General features: G+C 42.6%; 1 protein-coding gene across 1 annotated transcript in view; it reads left to right on the forward strand.

Annotated features, from left to right (window-relative positions):
* The first annotated feature begins 6,763 nt into the window (after positions 1–6,763).
* Positions 6,764–18,504, forward strand: part of RAD18 (RAD18 E3 ubiquitin protein ligase) — a 99,807-nt gene continuing 88,066 nt past the window's right edge. Inside the window, exons 1-4 of the mRNA XM_065935277.1 lie at positions 6,764–6,888; positions 10,666–10,747; positions 16,812–16,873; positions 18,059–18,129. Coding sequence (XP_065791349.1) covers positions 6,838–6,888; positions 10,666–10,747; positions 16,812–16,873; positions 18,059–18,129 — 266 coding nt within the window. The 5' untranslated portion in view covers positions 6,764–6,837. The remainder of the gene's footprint in view (positions 6,889–10,665; positions 10,748–16,811; positions 16,874–18,058; positions 18,130–18,504) is intronic.

The following is an 18,504-nucleotide window of genomic DNA, read 5'->3' on the forward strand; positions in this document are numbered from 1 at the left end:
TCATGGCTACAGAAGCTCTCCCTGCCTGCACCTCCTCATCTTCAACACAAGGAAAGGCTTAAGTTTAATTCACCTTAGTCAGAATTGCCCTGCAGGCCATCCCTGAAGCAGCCAGAGGTCAGCAAGCCCCAATGTCCAGGGCGGTGTTAACGCCACCCACACTTTCTATCAGGAGATCCTGGGGGTTGTGCTCATACTCTAGACTGTGGTAAATAATAAACGGTCGCCGAGTTGTCAGGTGATCAGCAATAGCTAATTGGTACACTAGAAAAATGCACATGTGGATACATTTCAGCTTTGCGTTTATGCCTGGACTCCAGGTTAACTTAATAAAGCCAATATTGATCAATCACATGCTGGACATTCTTCCCAGGACACAGTGTGGAGTACTTCACATACTCCACCTCCCTGAACATTTAAGACCACCCACAGGGGTCATTTTCGTTAGCATCCCTATTTGACACATGAGGAGGGTGAGGTGCAGGGGCTTTAAGTCCAGGATTCCATATCTGCTCTGCTCCCCTGACACCCCATCTCCACATAAACGCTTTGCCTCCCCACAGCACCCATGGCCTAAGAGGAGTACAGGCATCCCCGCACATGTGAATGAGGACTCTAAGGCCAGATCGCCTGGCCCTCCCTGCCTTACCAGCCAAGAAGCCTCAGGAAAGTTCTCCACAGTCCTACCCCTCAGTTTCATCACCTCTAAAGCAGGGACAGTACCAGCACCCACTGCGGAGGCATGTTGTGAGATGTAGGTAAGTTAGTACATAAGACGTGCTTGAGACAGTGCCTGGCAGAGAGAAAACCCTCAATACATGTAACGGCTATAAAGATGATCTTTCCTTCTGGAGAGTCCCAAAGCCAAAGTTATCCTTTTCCACAATGGGCCTTGGGGCCTTTGTGTAAGTCAGCTAGCTGACCGACTGCTCCTGGTGCAGAGGCCCACATGAGAACATACATGTTTATAAATGCATCTGTCTTGAGCACTTGCTGTGTGCCACGCACCATTCTAAGCAACTCACATGGACTATCTCATTATCTTGCCACAGAGGAACTATAGGGTATTAACTATTATTGAGCCCCATCAGGTTCAGAGAAGTAGTTACTTTCTGCAGAGCACATGGTTGATAAACAGTAAACCTGAATGCCTGTGGAAAAGGCCAACTCAAAACAACAGAGGTGGCTGGCTACCCCCTGGGCCCCCATCCCTGCCCCCAAATAGACTATCTTGTTTCCAATATGCCCAGCCTAGGTATCCATTTCAGCAATGTCAAACACATAGACACCCACGTCTGCACGGGCCCTTCGAGATTCCTGGTGGCCCCAGATACACAGCCACTACTTAAACAAGTGGCCCCAGGATGGCAGGATCAGGGCTGAAGGTGACGCTTTGATGCCTAGAGGCCCAGCACAGGCCCCTTAGCGAACGTCTGATTAAATGCAAGGATCAGATGAAATAAATACATGTGGAATGCATGGGGTGATTTCTCCTCTGCAGTTCCTTCTCAAAGCTTGGGCCCACATCCAGCCCAAATCCCTACTGCCATCATGTGGCCATTTGTAAAATAGCAGGTGGGATCCGTGGGTCAGGAGCCGCGGGGATGATTACTTGAGCAGCGGATCGGCATCTGGAGGGGAGGGGAGGGAGTCTTGTGAGAACCGAATCCGCGGGATCTGACGTCATCTCCGGGTAGACAGTGCCGGAAGTGCGTTGATCTGTAGGAGACTCGAGTGGAGTTGTAGAGGGCTGCTTGCTGTGAGGAAAACCCACACGTTTGGTGACCAGAAGTCTACAAAGTGAAGTGTCATGTGGGGCCAGTGAAGGAAACGCAGGGGAAGAGAGACGCAGGAGGGAGCAGTTGGATGTTCGTCTAATCAGTCCTGTAACTTGAGAGCTGGGTTTCAGTGTTTGATTAGGGTCAGTTTCAGCCTTTCCGGGCAGCACCGCTTCCTGGAGGGTGCGTTCTCCACATCACGTCACATCAAGGGCTCTGTGCTGTTCGGTCCCCCCTTCCAGGATGGCTGAGGGGGGTTGGTAGGTTCAGGTGGGTTCACCCTCAGCCCTCCACTGTGGCCTGATCACTTGGAACCTAAGTATCCCACCCCCCAAGAGCCCCAACGGTCTTTCAATGATTTTATAATTTTATTTCTTCTGTGTTTATCAACTAGAATTCTCATCCACAAAGGCTGGTATTTGCTTAAAATACAGTTCATTCTGCAAAAGAAGAATAAATGTTTAATTCTTTCTCCTTATTTATCAACTTTAAGAGTAAGAAACCAGTACAATCCCTGCCTCCATTGGTTGAAAATGAGGACTTTCTTTGCTTCTGCTGAGATCCATTATAAATTCCTGGATTTTAAAATAGTCAGTGCATTCCAGTGAGTTACAGTCAATATTCTTTCTGTGGCTTAGGTCAGCAGGGGCAGCTTTAAGCTGGCTCCATTCATTTTGGGCAACTTCCTCATTTGGGCACAATAAGATTTCCCAGGCTCCTCTTGCACCTACTCTGCCCCAGGTCTAAAATGAGCCACATCTCCAAGGAGCCCTGATTCCTCTTCATGGGGACAGTATTTAGGGACATGTGCACTAGTCAATGGTGAGGCTGAGATTTGAACTCAGGCAGTCTGACTCCAGAGCCGGTACTCTTAACCCCTCTACCCTCTGGTTAACAATGGGTATTAATGATAGTAACAGTCCTATTTATTACTATTACTCCTACTGCCATAACCAGCCACTCACTATGTGTCAGTCACCTTAGTAGGTGCCTCCCAACATTTAAAAAACACAAAATTATTCTAAAAGCCCTCGGACACAGGCATTGTATTCTTATTTTTAAAAAGAGGAAACTGAAGCTCTGAAAGGTAAATGACTCATCCAAGATCACCTGGTCAGTGGCAGAGCGTGGATGAAAACAGGTTTGTGTGACTCTGAATCTTGTTCTTTTAGTCAACAGAGAATTCTGTCCTGAGTGATTCCCACCCTGCCTCCTTCCGGTGGTCCCTAGCTCTGCTCCCTTAGCCCCAGGCACTGTCTGCGTCCCAGAGTCCCCAGGCCAGGTGATCCACACATCCTCATTCGAGGCTTGGCAGGGATCCTGGAGGAAGAACGGGGGACAGAGAGGAGTCTGATGAAGAGAGACCCCAAAAAGGAAGGTGGGGGAGGGCCAAGACCTCTCAAGGTATAACCAGGCCAGGCCCTACATTCATCTGGAAGAAAGTCCCTTGATTAAGGTTGTCAGATTTGGCAAATAAAACTACAAGATGCTCAGTTAAATTTGAATTTCAGATACACAGTGAATAATTTTTTAGTCTAAGTATGTCACGTGCGATGCTTAGGATCTACTTATATTTAAGCTTCCCTGACCTGATATCTCAGTTGGTAAAGAACCTGCCTGCAATGCAGGAGACCCCAGTTCAATTCCTGGGTTGGGAAGATCCGCTGGAGAAGGGATAGGCTACCCACCCCAGTATTCCTGGGCTTCCCTGTGGCTCGGCTGGTAAAGAATCTGCCTGCAATGTGGGAGACCTGGGTTCTATCCCTGGGTTGGGAAGATCTCCTACCCAAGGGAGAGGCTACCCACTCCAGTATTCTGGCCTGGAGAATTCCATGGACTGTATAGTCCATGGGGTAGCATAGAGTCGGACATGACAGGGCCACTTTCACTTTCTGTACTTAATCTGGCAGCCCTGTCCTGGATCCTCACAATAGGAGAGTCTACTGAGCACTGACTTGAGTTTTTTGTACAGAACATTTTGTTTTTACTTCTGAATAAGGAAGTGCAATCTCTTTATTGATCTAACAGAAGGAGAATGTCTGTGGAACCAGCAGCTTGTTAAAGGAGGTTGACTCCCACGGGTGGATAAATATAATGGGGGGAGGGAAGACAGATGCTTTATTTTCTGAGCTCAAAGTGGCTTTGAGAACCTGCTTGTGCCCTCATGTGGACTTTCCTTCACCATGCTCAGAGGTGGGCTTGACCTGGTGCTGCTGAAGAGGGTGGGAAGGGAACTGCTCAGCCATGGAGATGATTTATGGGAATGTGGGCTTATTCCGGTGATTCACTCAGTCATTCAGTCTCACCAAGCAGCTGGTGGCAGGAACTCAGAGATGAATGGCATTGGGTGCCGCCCTGGAGGCTCTTCAGAGCCGGAGAGGTGGATTTGGACCCCAGTGTTCAACAAGTGATGCCTGCTTTTAAATCTGTCTTCATAGTTGAATGAAGAGTCTGACTCTTTGCGACCCCATGGACTGTAGCCTGCCAGGCTCCTCTGTCCATGGGATTCTCCAGGCAAGAATACTGGAGTGGGTAGACATTCCCTTCTCCAGGGGATCTTCCCCATCCAGGGATTGAAGCTGGGTCTCCTGCATGGCAGGCAGTTTCTTTATCATCTGAGCCACCAGGGAAGCCCAGTTGAATGGGAAGCATGCATTTCTTTCTCTGTCTTCTCTCTCCCCTTCCTTGCCCATTCCTTTTCCTCTTTTCTCATCTCTTCTCTATCCTTTTCTCACCTCCTCAGTACTTTGGCACCTTAAACTGTGTAACCAAATAGTCCCATAAAGGAACAATTACTGGTGCACTCAGACTTGGGATCTGCTCTTGGTCTCATTTTCCTTATCTTCCCAAGTCTACCCTCTCTCCCTGCATCTAGAACTAGGCTGTGCATCCAAGGAAGCCTGGATCCAATGTACCCAGTGCATCCTGGAGTTCATTTACATTCTCTTTTCTGATTGGCTGACACAAACCCACTGCATCCCCTAACTTGCCACTCTCCACGTTCCTTTTGGAGCCCCACTAGGTCCAGCATCCTGGGTATCTTAGATCTCTGCCCTGAGGCCTTGTCTGCTCAGTTATTCCTCCATAAAGTGTCAATGGGTGATCCCTTCTGGTTTGGGGCTAAAAGATCTAGATTCAAGGCTGGACTTTGCCACTGATGAACTGTGTGATCTTGAATGAGTCCTTTTGCCTCTTTGAGCTTCAGTTCCTACATCTATAAAAGGGGATAATTCTCATGATGAGGGCCTTACAAGAATATGCTGTATTGGTTAATATGGACTCTTAAGCTAGACTGGCCAAGTTAAGTCCTTCCTCTTCCACTTACTAGCAGAATTCCCTAAGTCAGTTAATCTGTATATTTCCCTTTCCTCATTTGATTGGAGTGAGCCTGAAATAAGTCAATATGTGTAAAAAAACTAGGACAGTGCTTTGTCCTCATAAGTGTCTTTGTCCTCATAAATGTCTTGGGCCTTATAAGTGTCAGCTATTATTATAAAGGCTATTAAAGTCCTCTGTCCAAATGCTATTAATATCATTACTGCCCAGTGAGTCTTTGGGCATAGACTGGGAAAAATCAATTCAAGTACATCTCTGGCTCAACTAAGTACAAACTCTGGTAAGAGTTTCTTATGAAGAGGGTCCAAAGTAGTGAAACCTCAACCTCTCTGAGCCTCAGTGTCTTTGTCTTTAAAATGGCAATGGGAGCCTCACTTCTGCCTACTTCAGAGGGAAGCTGTGACTGGCCAATGGTAAACACTTCAAAAAATGATTGCAGGAATGGATGAATGGACCACATGTGGTGGCAGTGGCAAGCCACAGGGGTCTTCATGAGCAATATAACTGTGCTGACTTGCTGCCCATGAGACCTGGTGTGAGAGGTCCACATCAGAGAGCCTATCCATGAGTGCTGAGTTGAGCAGACAGTCTGGGTGATGTGCTGGTTGGCACTTCATGTTTGGATAACAAGCACTCATAATCGCTCAGTGAGAGTGTAAATGTATCGGTTCAGCCTTTTTGCAAAGTCATACAGTGCTTGCTATTGTGGTGTCAAAAGAGCACACAAATTGACTTAGTGCCATTTATAGGAAATTATACACAGATATTCTGGCTCAGGTATGCCAAGATTTATATACATAATGTGTTCACTGCAACTGTTTGCAATAATGAAAAACTGGCAACAACCTAAATGGTTGTCAGATGGGCACAGGTAAATAAATTGTCGTACATCTGCATTACGGACTACATAGCTATTAAAAGGAAAGAAGTATATCTATATGTATTAACATGGAGAAGTCTCAGGATGTCTGTAGGTAAACAAACAGAAAAATTCAAGTTGACAGAGGTATACATTTAATATAATAACATTTGTGGGGAAAAACCCTGTATCTGCGTTTCTGCACAGGAAATATTTGGAAGGCTATGCTCCAAAGCTAAGATGTTAAATTCGGTTAACCATCCTATGCGAAAAAAGAACTCCTATTTTAAGTCCAGAGGTTCTATTTGTAGCTTGGTCAAGGACTGTGTAACTCAAAGAAAGTCTATTCACTTTTTCTGAGCCGAAGCTTTCTCCTGCGTAAACTAATAATGATAATACTTACCTTGCAATGTTGTGATGGAGTGAGATGGAGAAATGGATGTGAAAACCCTGGCTCTGAGCAGGGACAGATCTTTACAGCAATCAGAGAGGGCGACCGAAAGGAGGAGGCATGAGCCTAGACTTGAAAAGGTTTGACAAGGCCTGGATACGGTTTGATTCTAGGCTGTCTTTTTCTAAAATTCAACAGGCATTCATTTAGTAAGGGTACAGTACAAAACCCGCCTGTGAGCCTTTTAACCACACAGGTGCGCACAGACATGTTGCCGGAGCCTGGCGCTAGAGCAATAAGAGCATCTTTGGCTGCGCTCCGCCCACGTACTGCAACTCCCAGCATGCTCTGCAAACGCGTCGGGCGCGTCGCGGACTGATGACGTAGCTCTGTAGCGCGGGGAATTTCGAGTGGCCGAGGAGCGCCGGAGACCAGCGGGTAGCGGACCCCCCCCAGTTTCTTTAGAGGAGACCATGGATTCCCTGGTCGAGTCCCGGTGGCCTCCGGCCTTGGCAGTCATGAAGGTGAGTGCCTTGGGGAGTTCAGGGCCGTCTGGGCGACCGCGGGAGGCCAGCCCCACCTTGAGGAGGAGAAAGAACCGGGCGCCAGCGGCAAGCTGGGCCAGGGTACCCGGCTCTGCCCCGCTGCTTGCCTGGCGTGACGCTGGGTCTCAGTTTCCTCCTCTGGCAAGTGCCGGGAACAGGCCTCGGTCACTGATGGTGAGCCGAGATTGGCCGTCGTATGGAACGGGATATTCTGCGGTTCAACCACAACAACAACAATGATCTTGAGAGAAACATTACTCCAAACAGTGGAAATGACAGTGACACCTAATCTTTTCTTAGGGCTCACTGCGTGTCAGGCATTATGTAAACTCTCCCTGTACTTTAGTGGAGAATCTCCCACAGTGACACCGGACAGAGTTTGGCTGGATCTTGCATCAAAAAACATTTATTTAATCACCTAGCAAAGCAGGTAGTCTCCTTTAAATTTTCTTTCATTTCTTTTAATTACGCTCAAGAAGCCTAGTGCTAATTTGCATTAAGTCCTCCCTAACTGTGTTCTAACTCTTAACTCTTGTGCATCTCTCTCTCAGACAAATCTGGATTCTCGCTTAGACCAGCCTTTCATTTTATTGAAGTCTGTTACTATTAAATAACATTGATTTTTGCTCCATGGACAATAGTGGTGAGTCCTGGATTCCTACAGTGTTTGATCAAGAGCGAATACACTGTGCTGTACTAGCTAAGAATCAGTTGTCTGGTTTTTCTCCTTGTTCTGTGATTATTTCAGGGTGTTACTGAGTAGGATCACGTTCTCCTTCTGTTGCTCCGTTTTTTTAACTAGGAATTACACTGTCTGCCCCACTCACTCATAAGATGACTTTGAGGATTAAGTGAAGGGACTTGGAAGAGGTTAATATCTGCTGTCAGCGGTGTCATCTGAAGTGCTTGGTGACTTGAGATCTCCCCATAGTGAAAAGCTGACATCGTGGGAGGATTTTGGAAAGCTGTGGTTCTGCGTTTGTGGTGGCCTTGCCACCAGTGTACAGTGGAGAAGAGCATATATTGAGTTCTAGTGGTTCTGTGTTAGTCTCTGCCTCCTATTTAACTGTGTGACCTTGATTCAGTTACTTAACTTCGCTGAGCCTGAATTTCTTCAACTATAAACTGAAGACAGAAATAGTTCATATAGTTGGTTAAATGAGTTGATGTGTGTGGGTGGGGATCCTGTTTGGTTTATTCACGGTGCCTAACCCAATGCCTGGCACATAGTAGGTGCTCAAAAATTATTTGCTTATCGATTGAAGGTTTTTTTGTTGTCTAGTCACTAATTCATATCCAACTCTTTTGTGACCCCATGAGCTGTAGCCAGTCAGGCTCCTCTGTCCATGGGATTTCCCAGGCAAGAATACTGGAGTGGGTTGTTATTTCCTTCTCCAGGGGATCGTCCCAACCCAGGGATTGAGCCCACGCCTCCTACATTGGCAGGCGGATTCTTTTACCACCGAGCCATCTGGAAAGACCATCTAGAAGGTAGTAAGCATTAAATTAATATATCTTTATTATTATTATCAACACACAATATGTTATTTCTCCCCCTGCTTTTTATTTGTTGTCATAAAGATTATAAATTGAATAAGGGAAGTGAAAGCTCTGTAACTTGTAAAGCTACCTGCTTTGTAGATTTAAGCGTATTTTATGTATTCCCACAAACTTCCGCAGTGCCCTTTAGTGGCGGGTTCCATGTCTCTGGGTTGGCTTTCGCATGACAGCCTGAGTGTAGGATTCAGCACCAGAGTGTTCAGTGGTGTAACTGACTGAGCCCATATTAGAATCATGGAATCTGAAGGGTGAAAAGGCAGCCCCCACCACTATTCTAATTCCTTTTACAGTGTGTCCACCCATTTCTCTTCTGGTGTTTGCTTGAACTCCTCCAGGGACAAAGAATTAGCTGTTTCCAGAAGTAGCTCTATTTGGAGTTCTTTCTTATAATGAATAGAAATCAGACCCCAAATCCATAATTCCTAACTGAGGATCCATGGAAAAGTTTTGGTGTTTGGAATTACTGGTATATTGTTTTCTGTATGTATGTTTTTTTAAGAAGAGAATTCACAATTTTCATTTATTTTTCAAAGGGATCTGTGATCCATAAAACTTAAGAACCATTGCTTGAATGATTCAGTCTTCTCACCTTTTCTGTACTTTCCCCTTCTACTTTCTGTAAGTTGAGGAAATCTTAGGGCATCCACTGAACTGGACAGTGGATGTTACAGGAATGTGTTTGTACAGGAATGCTACAGCTCATTGGATGCGGTGTCACCTTCCACAGATCTTGCTCAGCACATCTGACAGAACCGTTTCTCTAGGAGAGGATGGCAATCGTGAAAGAAGCAAATAGACCAGGTACCAGGTCTTTGGCTTCTGATCCTGCCTCTACTCTTCATTGATTTTCAGCACAGTCCTTTAGCTTTTTGCATCAGTGGTAGATTACCACTCAAATAATTGTAGACTTGGGCATTTGAATGTTTATTTCCCTGGTTTTACTGTACCAGAAATTTGTTTTTGACAGATTATAGGTGGATTTTTGTAGATAGTAGAGAAAATTAAAATTTAGAGTAGGATAAAGGAGAAAATGAAAGTTATGTAGCATCCTACTCTCCAGAGATAACCGCTGTTTAATGTTTGCTCTTATTGTCCTTCAGTTTTTCTCATGTCTGCTTATGCACACACATACCCACAGTGTGTATCTGTATTTAAAATTTGGAATCACCGTGGAGTCAACTTCTTGGATTTGACTCCATTTGTAATCTCTATAGGCTTCATCTGTAAAATTGGCGTACGGATGCTACAGACCTCCTAAGAAAATTAAACTACATAGTTCTGTTGTTATGTATTATTGTTGTAGATTTGTTCTCTGATTAATCTTTTTGTCGGTACTTTTAAATTTGGGCTTTCCAGGTGGTAGAGAATCCACCTGCTAAGCAGGAGAAGGGGGTTCGATCCTTGGGTCGGGAAGATCCCTTGGAGAAGGAAATGGCAAGCCACTCCAGTATTCTTTTTTTTTTTTTTTGCACTCCAGTATTCTTGTCTGGGAAATCCCATGGACAGAGGAGCCTGGCGGGCTACAGTTCATGGGGTCACAAAAAAATGGACATGAATTAGCAACTAACAACAACTTTTAAATTTAGGTCACTCACATGTTTCAAAAAGTATGTGAAATATCACCTTGCCTGGTGGTGGAGCAGTTGAGACTCCACCGGGTAGTGCCATGCAGAAAGGCCTGGACTGATGGGCAGCAGGGAAGCCGGAAGTTTCGTCCTGGTTGACCGATGGGCACTCTGCATTAGCCTGAACTAGTAAGCCTAAACTCTAGATACACGTTTACTCGTTTGTGAAGCAAGGGTCTTAGTTGGATACTTTCTGATGTTTGTCTGTAGTGTTCCTTGATTTGGGGACCTTTCACCCAGCAGTGACTGTAGGCCAGGGAGTGGGGTCTGAAGAGGAGAAGGCTGGGATAGAAGCTGGAAACACGTGGCAAGTGGAACCATAGAGTAGGCCTCTTTTTTGTGAAGGGCTGGCAATATGGAGTGGAAATCTGAATAAGTCATATGGGGGAGGTTTTTCTCTACCTTGCAGTTTATGTGGACTTAGCTTTTAAATTTATATCTATGACACAGAAGTATTATTAAATTCTTTTTTTAGGGGATGGAGAAAGAATTCTGTGGCAGATGCTCCAGTTGGCAGATGTTCCCATCTTGGTGGCTCTCTGATAGGTATATATGTATTTTTGTATTTCAGACAGTAGATGATTTGCTGCGGTGTGGAATTTGCTTTGAATATTTCAACATTGCAATGATGATTCCTCAGTGTTCACATAACTGTAAGTATGCATTGTTTCTCTGAGTTAGAAAAATGTGATTTTTACATAACGTAGTGTTAATTTGACACCAAAGATAAGTACACATATTTATTTACAACTTTAGCCTCTCTGTCTTGAGGTTTTTGGAAGGTCTTTCCACTATCTCCCTCTTGGATACTTTTATGGCTTTTATAACATTTATGGGAATGAAGATTTTGATCACTGTATATGGTTATTTGTCCAGCACTTTTTAGATTTTAAATTTCATAATTTTTGTTTTTGACAGGGTAAGAGATAGGGTTCAACCAACTAGTCCTTGGTGTAGAATTTTAAAGTTTAAAAATCCTCGTGGACGAGTTCTCCCACTGAAGACTATTACGGACACTTTTATCACTTAACTTGCTTTGTGATGGTGGAAAGACTCACATATTGAAATGTGTCTGTACTTCACTTTGTGAGTCCAGTATGTACGCATTTTTATGCTGTAGTTTGATGTATTTAGTACACAGGGGTGCACCTGTCCTTGTTCAGTATCTGGCTGTCCAGTTTATGGCTTATCTAGGATTATGATCTTTCTTATTCTCTATCTTTGAGTTGATTTGTGTTGGAAAGTTAAAAAAAAAATTAGGCTTAAAAATGGCTTTAGTGGGTAGTAGTAGCTTTGGTGGAAAAGTTTCCATAAAGAAGACATATAGTAGTAACATGGGCATGAGAGATAAGCTAAGGTTGACATAGCTCTTCACTTACTAGGTGGGTGAGTTTGCAAAGGCCCATCATTTCTTCAAATGTGAAATTCTAGAGAGTAGTTTCTGCCTTAGGATATGGTTGGGAGAGTCAGATGTAGCGAGTCCAAGGTCTGGCACATTATAGGGCCTGAGTGAGTCTTAGTTTCCTTCTAGGGTAGATTCATATTAGGAGCCAACAGAAGTTTTGGGGATTGTTTCTAAATCTGTGTTAAAAGCTTCTTGATTTAGATATAATTTACATGTAACAAAAGGCATCCATTTCAAGCGCGCAGTAAAGTGTACAAGTGTCAGTAAGTTTCAACAAATGTTTATACCACATAACAATTATGGTTAAGCTTGAACATTTCTATCACTGGATAGAGTTCTTTCCATGTCAGTCAATATGGCCCCAGGAAATTTACATATGGGTCTGTTTCTGGATTCTCCTCTGTTCTGTTGTTCTTTATGTCTATATCCTTCACACTGTCTTAATTATTGTAGCCTTTTTAGTAAGTCTTCAAGTCAGGTTTTGTCGCTACTCCAACTTTGTTTTTCTTTATCAACATTGTTTTGGTTCTTTTAGGATCTTTGCATTTTGTATGCATTTTCATATAAATTTTAGAATCAGATTGTCAGTTTCTTTCCAAGAAAAAGCCTGCTGGGATGTTTACTGGGATTGCACTAAATCTAGAGATCAGTTTGAGGATAATTAACATCTTAACAGTGTTGTCTTCAATATATAATCTTTTGCTTCTTTTATCTGTGGTACTGCACAATCTCTGGAACTGCAGCAAAGTGCCCAGCTGTCTTTTGTTCCTCATGGCCCCCAGGCACCCGTCAGCACTCTGAGTCCGGCAAAGCAGAAGCAGTCCCTCAGCTTCTGGAGAAGCTGAGATACTGGTCACATCCTCTCTTCTCTTTCTCACCAAAGGAGAAGCTCCTGAGCTGTAACGCGCCTCCACCTGTAGTGTGGGTCCTCTGGAGCAGCGGCCCTGCTCTTCTCTGTTCTCATTAGTCTCCCAGCTTCTAGAGTAAGTCTGTTCAGTGCTGTGGGTTGGGTGAGATAGAAGCAAGTCTCTTAGGCAGCCTGCTGAAAAGTGGGAATGTTGGATCCCTAAAGAGAAGCTAAGAGGTGGGCATTCCTTCTGTTTACTCCCAGGGGAGGAGTAATGGTGAGTGATTGGGTCCTCATCCAAACCTTTGTTCTCAGTGACTCCGACCTGGTTCCTTTTCTTATCAGTGCTTTGATTCAGGCATGGTGCCCCAGGCATGTTCAGTTCCTGGGGCAGCCCCATGAAAAGTCTGAACTTGTCATCTGTGATTGAGTCTTCTGTCTCTCCTTCCCCTGGGAAAAGCTGGGAGTTATGAGTCTCTCTCTGATTATGTGGTGCTGAGCCAGGGATAGGAACTCTGGCAAGTGAGGGCCACATATTTCCTACCAGCTTTGATGTGGCTGATTCTGTGCTTGTCTTGGGGTATGTGAGCATCTGAACTGGTTACCGTATTTCTCTCAAAGGGAGTTGGTTGGTGTCTTGTTGATTTGTGTTACCGTGGGGTAAGCCCCGGCTGGCTTCCTGTTCTGCCATCTTTCTGACATCACCCACTCACTCTGGCTAATCTACTGTCATACTAAGGTATGGTGCCCTGGGGTGTCTACTCAATGCCCAAGTGTTTAGTAAGGTTTCTCCAAACCGGCTGCTAGAAATTTTATGGACTCTTGGCCCTTTGTTACCACTCCAGTTACGGTTCTTTCCCTGGAAGTTGATCTTTATCTGGCCTCATGGATCCCTGTATATGTGCAGATTTAAGTTCAGTCATAGAATTGAGTAGATACTTAAGCACGTTTCTGGAGGTCTTCACGTATATGGAGCTTCTTTCTTTTTGGTACTCTGCTCTGTGAATTATAGCTGCGTGGATTGCCTTGAACTCGGATCTTTGTTTTCTCAACTAGCAAGACTGATGGGCCTTTGGCTTTCCTTCCTGTGCTATGGTCAAGAAATTGCATATGGGCAGGTATCCTGGGCTGTGGGAGAACTTCTCTCATTTCTATAGTTGTCCAAAGTCTGAAAATAGAGAGTTTTTTTCATATTTCCCCCCAGTGTTTTAGTTGTTTGTAGGAGAGTAACTTTGAATATTGGTTACTTTCTTTTGGACAAACATGGAAGTCTACTCTGTAGATTTTAATTATGTCATTTTAGGGAAGAAAGATGACTTTTTAATTTAATTTCATGAGCCCTACTTAGCTGAAAAATTGGTCTTCCATTCTCTTTTTTTCTTGTTTCTTTGTCACATACAATTATCACTGATGTCATTATTTATCTAAGAAGTCAGTGGAGAGTACTTCCAATAATGATAATTTATTTTGTGAGTGGTTATTTTTCATATTCTACCTGTCATGATTCAGTACGCTTTTCTACTAATCACCCATTGTCACAGGTTCCCTCAAGACTAAAAGTTGCTCTGGGTCTACAGTTGTGTTAATGACACGAAAGTGCCCAGAGCTTAGTAGGAGCCAGACTTAGCTGTCATATTCTGCTGTCCTCCTGGATTGACTGGAATCAGTGACCCAGAATCCTAGCCACTTTGCTGTCCTTAAACATTTCAGGGTTTGTCTTTTTACATTCCTTTATTCTGTTTTCCTATGTTCAGATTTTTCAGTATGGGTAACAAACACTACATTTGCATATCTGCTGCTATTAAGGTTGGAGTGAGGTGCAGTGGCAGAATGTGAGGCAATTAAATTGATCCAAATTCTTGTTGTTAAAGACTACTTTTGTGGGGAGAGGGCCTGAGCTTACTCCCATCCATAAAACACCATTAAGTGAGAAATAGTCTCACTAATAGATCGATCTGCTCAAGTGCCAGTTTGCTTTGCATTTGCGCAGTTTTTCTGACTAGATAGTGGGAGATGTTCAAATATTTACTGCTAGATGAAGTTATTGGCTTTTAGGTACTATTAAATTACCACTATTTTAGAGATGAACCAGCGGTCATTTTTCTTTTCCTTTTGTGAATTTTTTTTTTTTTTTCCTTTTGTGAATTTTGACCACTAAATTAATTGAGGCTTATACTGGAATAAAAAGTAATTTAATTTTACTAAAAAAAAAAAAATGTGAAGTGTTCCATTTATTGACGTTTGCTCAACTAAGAGGCAGTGTAATATTCTTTCAGACAAATAATCAGTGTTATTCTTCTTTTTCATTCTTATGAGGCAGCATTGTGAAACAAGACAGGGAAGAAGAGAGAGTTATTATATACGGAAAGAACATGCAATTACGCAGAACCGCACTTACAGAAATGCTGGATTGCTGGTCGATAGTTGAAAGGAGGTTATTCTCTTACTAGCTCACTGCTCACTTAACACTGGAATTGGAGGCAGAAGCCAGCTTTCCTCAGCTTTGAAAGGATCTCCTATTCCTTTCAAACTTGGAACTGGATTTTCTCTTTTTTAATTGGACACTTCAGAATTATTTTTGAGATGGTTTATTTTCTCATAAAATCCTTAAGATCACATGTCAAAAGGTTTGGTTTAAGTTTTAGCAACTTGATTTTTACTGTGAGGATGCTACGCTCTTCTGATACATAAAAGCCAGTAGATGGCTGTATCCTGTTGAAGATGAGAAATACCTCCTTCCCTGGGCTTGCTTGTTTCTGTGAAGCCACCCTTTATTTCATGGTTTTACTCTTCCTTCCCCTACCCTATACACATGGCTCACAGTTGAGCTTTGGGGGTGGAAAAACAAACTTCACAGGTGATTTAAATAAAGCCACGTAGGAATACCTGGTTCGAAGGTCTTCAGCTGCTCTACTTTGAAATATGGTTGCTCACTGGAGAATAAATTATGCTGGTCTGCAGTTCACCAGCACATATTTGGTAGTAGGCTGGGAAGTTGAAAGTAAGCCAAGGGCTTGATCTGCTTTGGACTAGTGTCTGGTCTCCATATTTCAGAAGAAAACACAGGTGAGATTATGCAGAAGAGAAAGCAGTGGCCTCATTTTACATACCGTAGTACGTGTGGAGGCACTGATTAGATACTAGAAGTATGTTAAAAGCATGACTCTGGTACTTCCCTTTGCCACCTGTTAACTCCATGATCACGGGCAAGTTAACTAAGCTCTATGCTGTGTTTTCCTTTTCATAAAATGGGATTCGGAGCTGCTATAAGGTTTGAAAGTGTTCATACATCTACCATGCTTAAAACAGAGCATGCAGTAAGTGCACAATATTATGTTAATGAAATTGCCAATATTTGTCTTTTTTTTTTGACTTACCATAAAGTTTCTTGTGGTTCAACCTAATAACAAAAACATATTAATTTTTAAGAAATAATTGTTATTCAATCAGAATCACTTATTATGGTTGTGATTTATTGGTCACAGTTCATTAGTTCAGTATGACTAGGGGTAGAGTCTGTTAGACCACTTCACTAAGGTGTGTGTGTGTTAGTCACTCAGGCATGCCTGACTCTTTGCAACTCCATGGACTATAGCCCGCCAGGCTCCTCTGTCCATGGGATTTTCAAGGCAAGAATACGGGAGTGGGTTGCCATTCCCTCCTCCAGGGGATCTTCCCGACCCAGGGATCGAACCTGGGTGACGTGCATTGCAGACAGAATCTTTGCTGTCTGAGCCACTGTGGATCCCCTTCACTAAAGTGAATTTGTGCTAATAGCACATTAGCTACTAGTACAGTACCATTCTATTTGTCAGGTTTTAGGAGACCATTTTACACTGCCTTGGGTGTGCAGAATTTAGTTCATGCCAATTTCTACTTATTGTTAAAACTTAGTACATTGTCCTTAATACACTGAATTATATGTAATTGCCTCACTGCTTTCCTTGAGGTCAAGAACCTTTCCTTATAACAGCGCTTGCTACAAAAATATTTGTTAAATGCAGGATGAAGGACGTTATTTACAGAGTTAGGATGTAGAAATCCCTAATTTGATAATCTGGTATATATTATTTTTTAACACACGTATAGATCTTGTTTCAAGATTTATATTTTAGAATGCTTCGCAGTGGAGATATCTGACGTGTTTATATAGAACTATCCTAGTTCTTTATGTTTCCTTCATTTTACAGATGGAAGATACAGAGAAAGATACATATTGCTTATAGAGTTGTGATGTGCTGGGGACTCAGGATTACTATTATTTGATATGTATCACTTTCCTGAGAATGCTACTAAGTCATATTTGCAACTGTGTATAGTTAGAGTCCATGTACTAGAATTTTAAGATTATAATGATAGACCTTGGTGGAAATATTCTAGGACTTAAAATAACTTGTTAGAAGTTAGGTTCCAATATTATTATACAGCTTAACTAATTGATTATGTTGCATTTGTGCTTTTGCAGACTGTTCTCTTTGTATAAGAAAATTTCTGTCCTATAAAACACAATGTCCAACTTGTTGTGTGGTGAGTTTTTTTCTTTTCCTTTTTTCCTTTAAAGCTAACTAATTGGTGCAGATATTTCTGCTTTATGTATATACATAAGCCATGGGAAGATGCATGATTATTGAATTAAGCTATATAAAAAACATTTTCAGAAAAGACTTCTAAAATACATATATGGAGAACTGGGCTTTGTTCAACTGTTCATTAAGATTTCTGATAACCTAAATGTTTTTTAGGAAGAAAAAGCTAATGTTAAGATCAGAATATAGCAGACTTTAAATCTTATGGACTATGTTTTTTATGACTCCTCATTTTAAAAAATTTTTCAACTTGGGTAGAAAATCTGGTGGAAGGATCATTTATTTGCAAAGGATTGATATTTTAGTATTTGTGCAGCAGGCAAAGATTCATGGCCCCTTACCTCTTGCCCAAATCAGACCTTCAGGGAAAACACCAGAAAATTTGTTTTCGAAATATTTCATGTAGTTGAAATAGGTGCAAAGGTAGGTAAAAGGGGAAAGGAAATGGGGGAAGTAAAGAAAGCAAAAGAAGCGGTAGGGTCTGGGGGAAAGGACGCGGGCGAGTTAGAGGGTCTCGGTTCTAGTTTGGGAGGCTGTTGGTGTCAGGATGTCATTGAACTGACTCTGCTTTCAAGTCTAAGCTCTGCAACAACTAGGGATTCTTCTGTCCTCAAGGTGGTATCATCACAGAGATTAACTGTATGCAAATGTTCATGCTGTTCATTCTTCATGCTAAATAACTACCAGGTTTATTGTTTTCCTCTTGCATTCCTGAACACCAGTCTTGTTTTTAAAGTTGCTTTGAGCATCTCAGGCTCCTCCCGCATTCCTGCTTAAAAGAGCATCTCTGTTCTTTGAAGGAGAAATTTTGAGGGAAACTGTGTGCTGCCATTTTGAAGAAGGATTCTTGCTCATATTAGGTTTTATTTTAGGCTGTACAAAGGGCATATGTTTTTACCAGATGCTTTGGAGAGTTTTGAATCAGACTTCCAGTCAGCAGATAGTGATTCACTGTTTTAAAATTCCCTATTAGTATGAGATAAATGAACTTTATTTTGAGGCTTTCCTGGAAGACTTAGTGGGATGGGGAGTCTCAGGAGGATGGGGCACACATTTTCAAAAATGAGATTATGACAAGTTAATTATTGTTGCTGACCTTTTTCCATCTGTTGTTTTTCTTTTCTAGACAGTCACAGAACCAGACCTGAAAAATAACCGTGTTTTAGATGAACTGGTAAAAAGCTTGAATTTTGCACGGTATGATTTAATTTTGTGACTAATCCCTAACTGCTTTTGCCTTTGATATGTGTTCCCCCCTTTACTCTTTGAACTTTTGAGGGTTAGGGAATGCAGTGTTGCATATTTGGGGTGAAAGAAAGGATGCGACCACAGGCGTTAATCACATGTGAACAATGTGAACATAGTAAGAGTCTTTTCCTTTACTTAACAGAAAATCTCCTGTATGAAAAACAAGTTAGAATGTAAATTTGGGAACTTACTTTTGAGTAGTTGAGAAATACTTCAGCTTCATCTTTTGTTTTTCCTGCCCAGCATTAGAATCAGCCATGTTCCCAAGGAGCCCTGGTTCCTTTCATTGGGGAATGGTATTTAGAAATCAGGATTTGGAGCTGG

The sequence above is a fragment of the Muntiacus reevesi genome, chromosome 4, assembly GCF_963930625.1.
Source record: "Muntiacus reevesi chromosome 4, mMunRee1.1, whole genome shotgun sequence".
NCBI classification, from domain to species: Eukaryota; Metazoa; Chordata; class Mammalia; order Artiodactyla; family Cervidae; genus Muntiacus; species Muntiacus reevesi.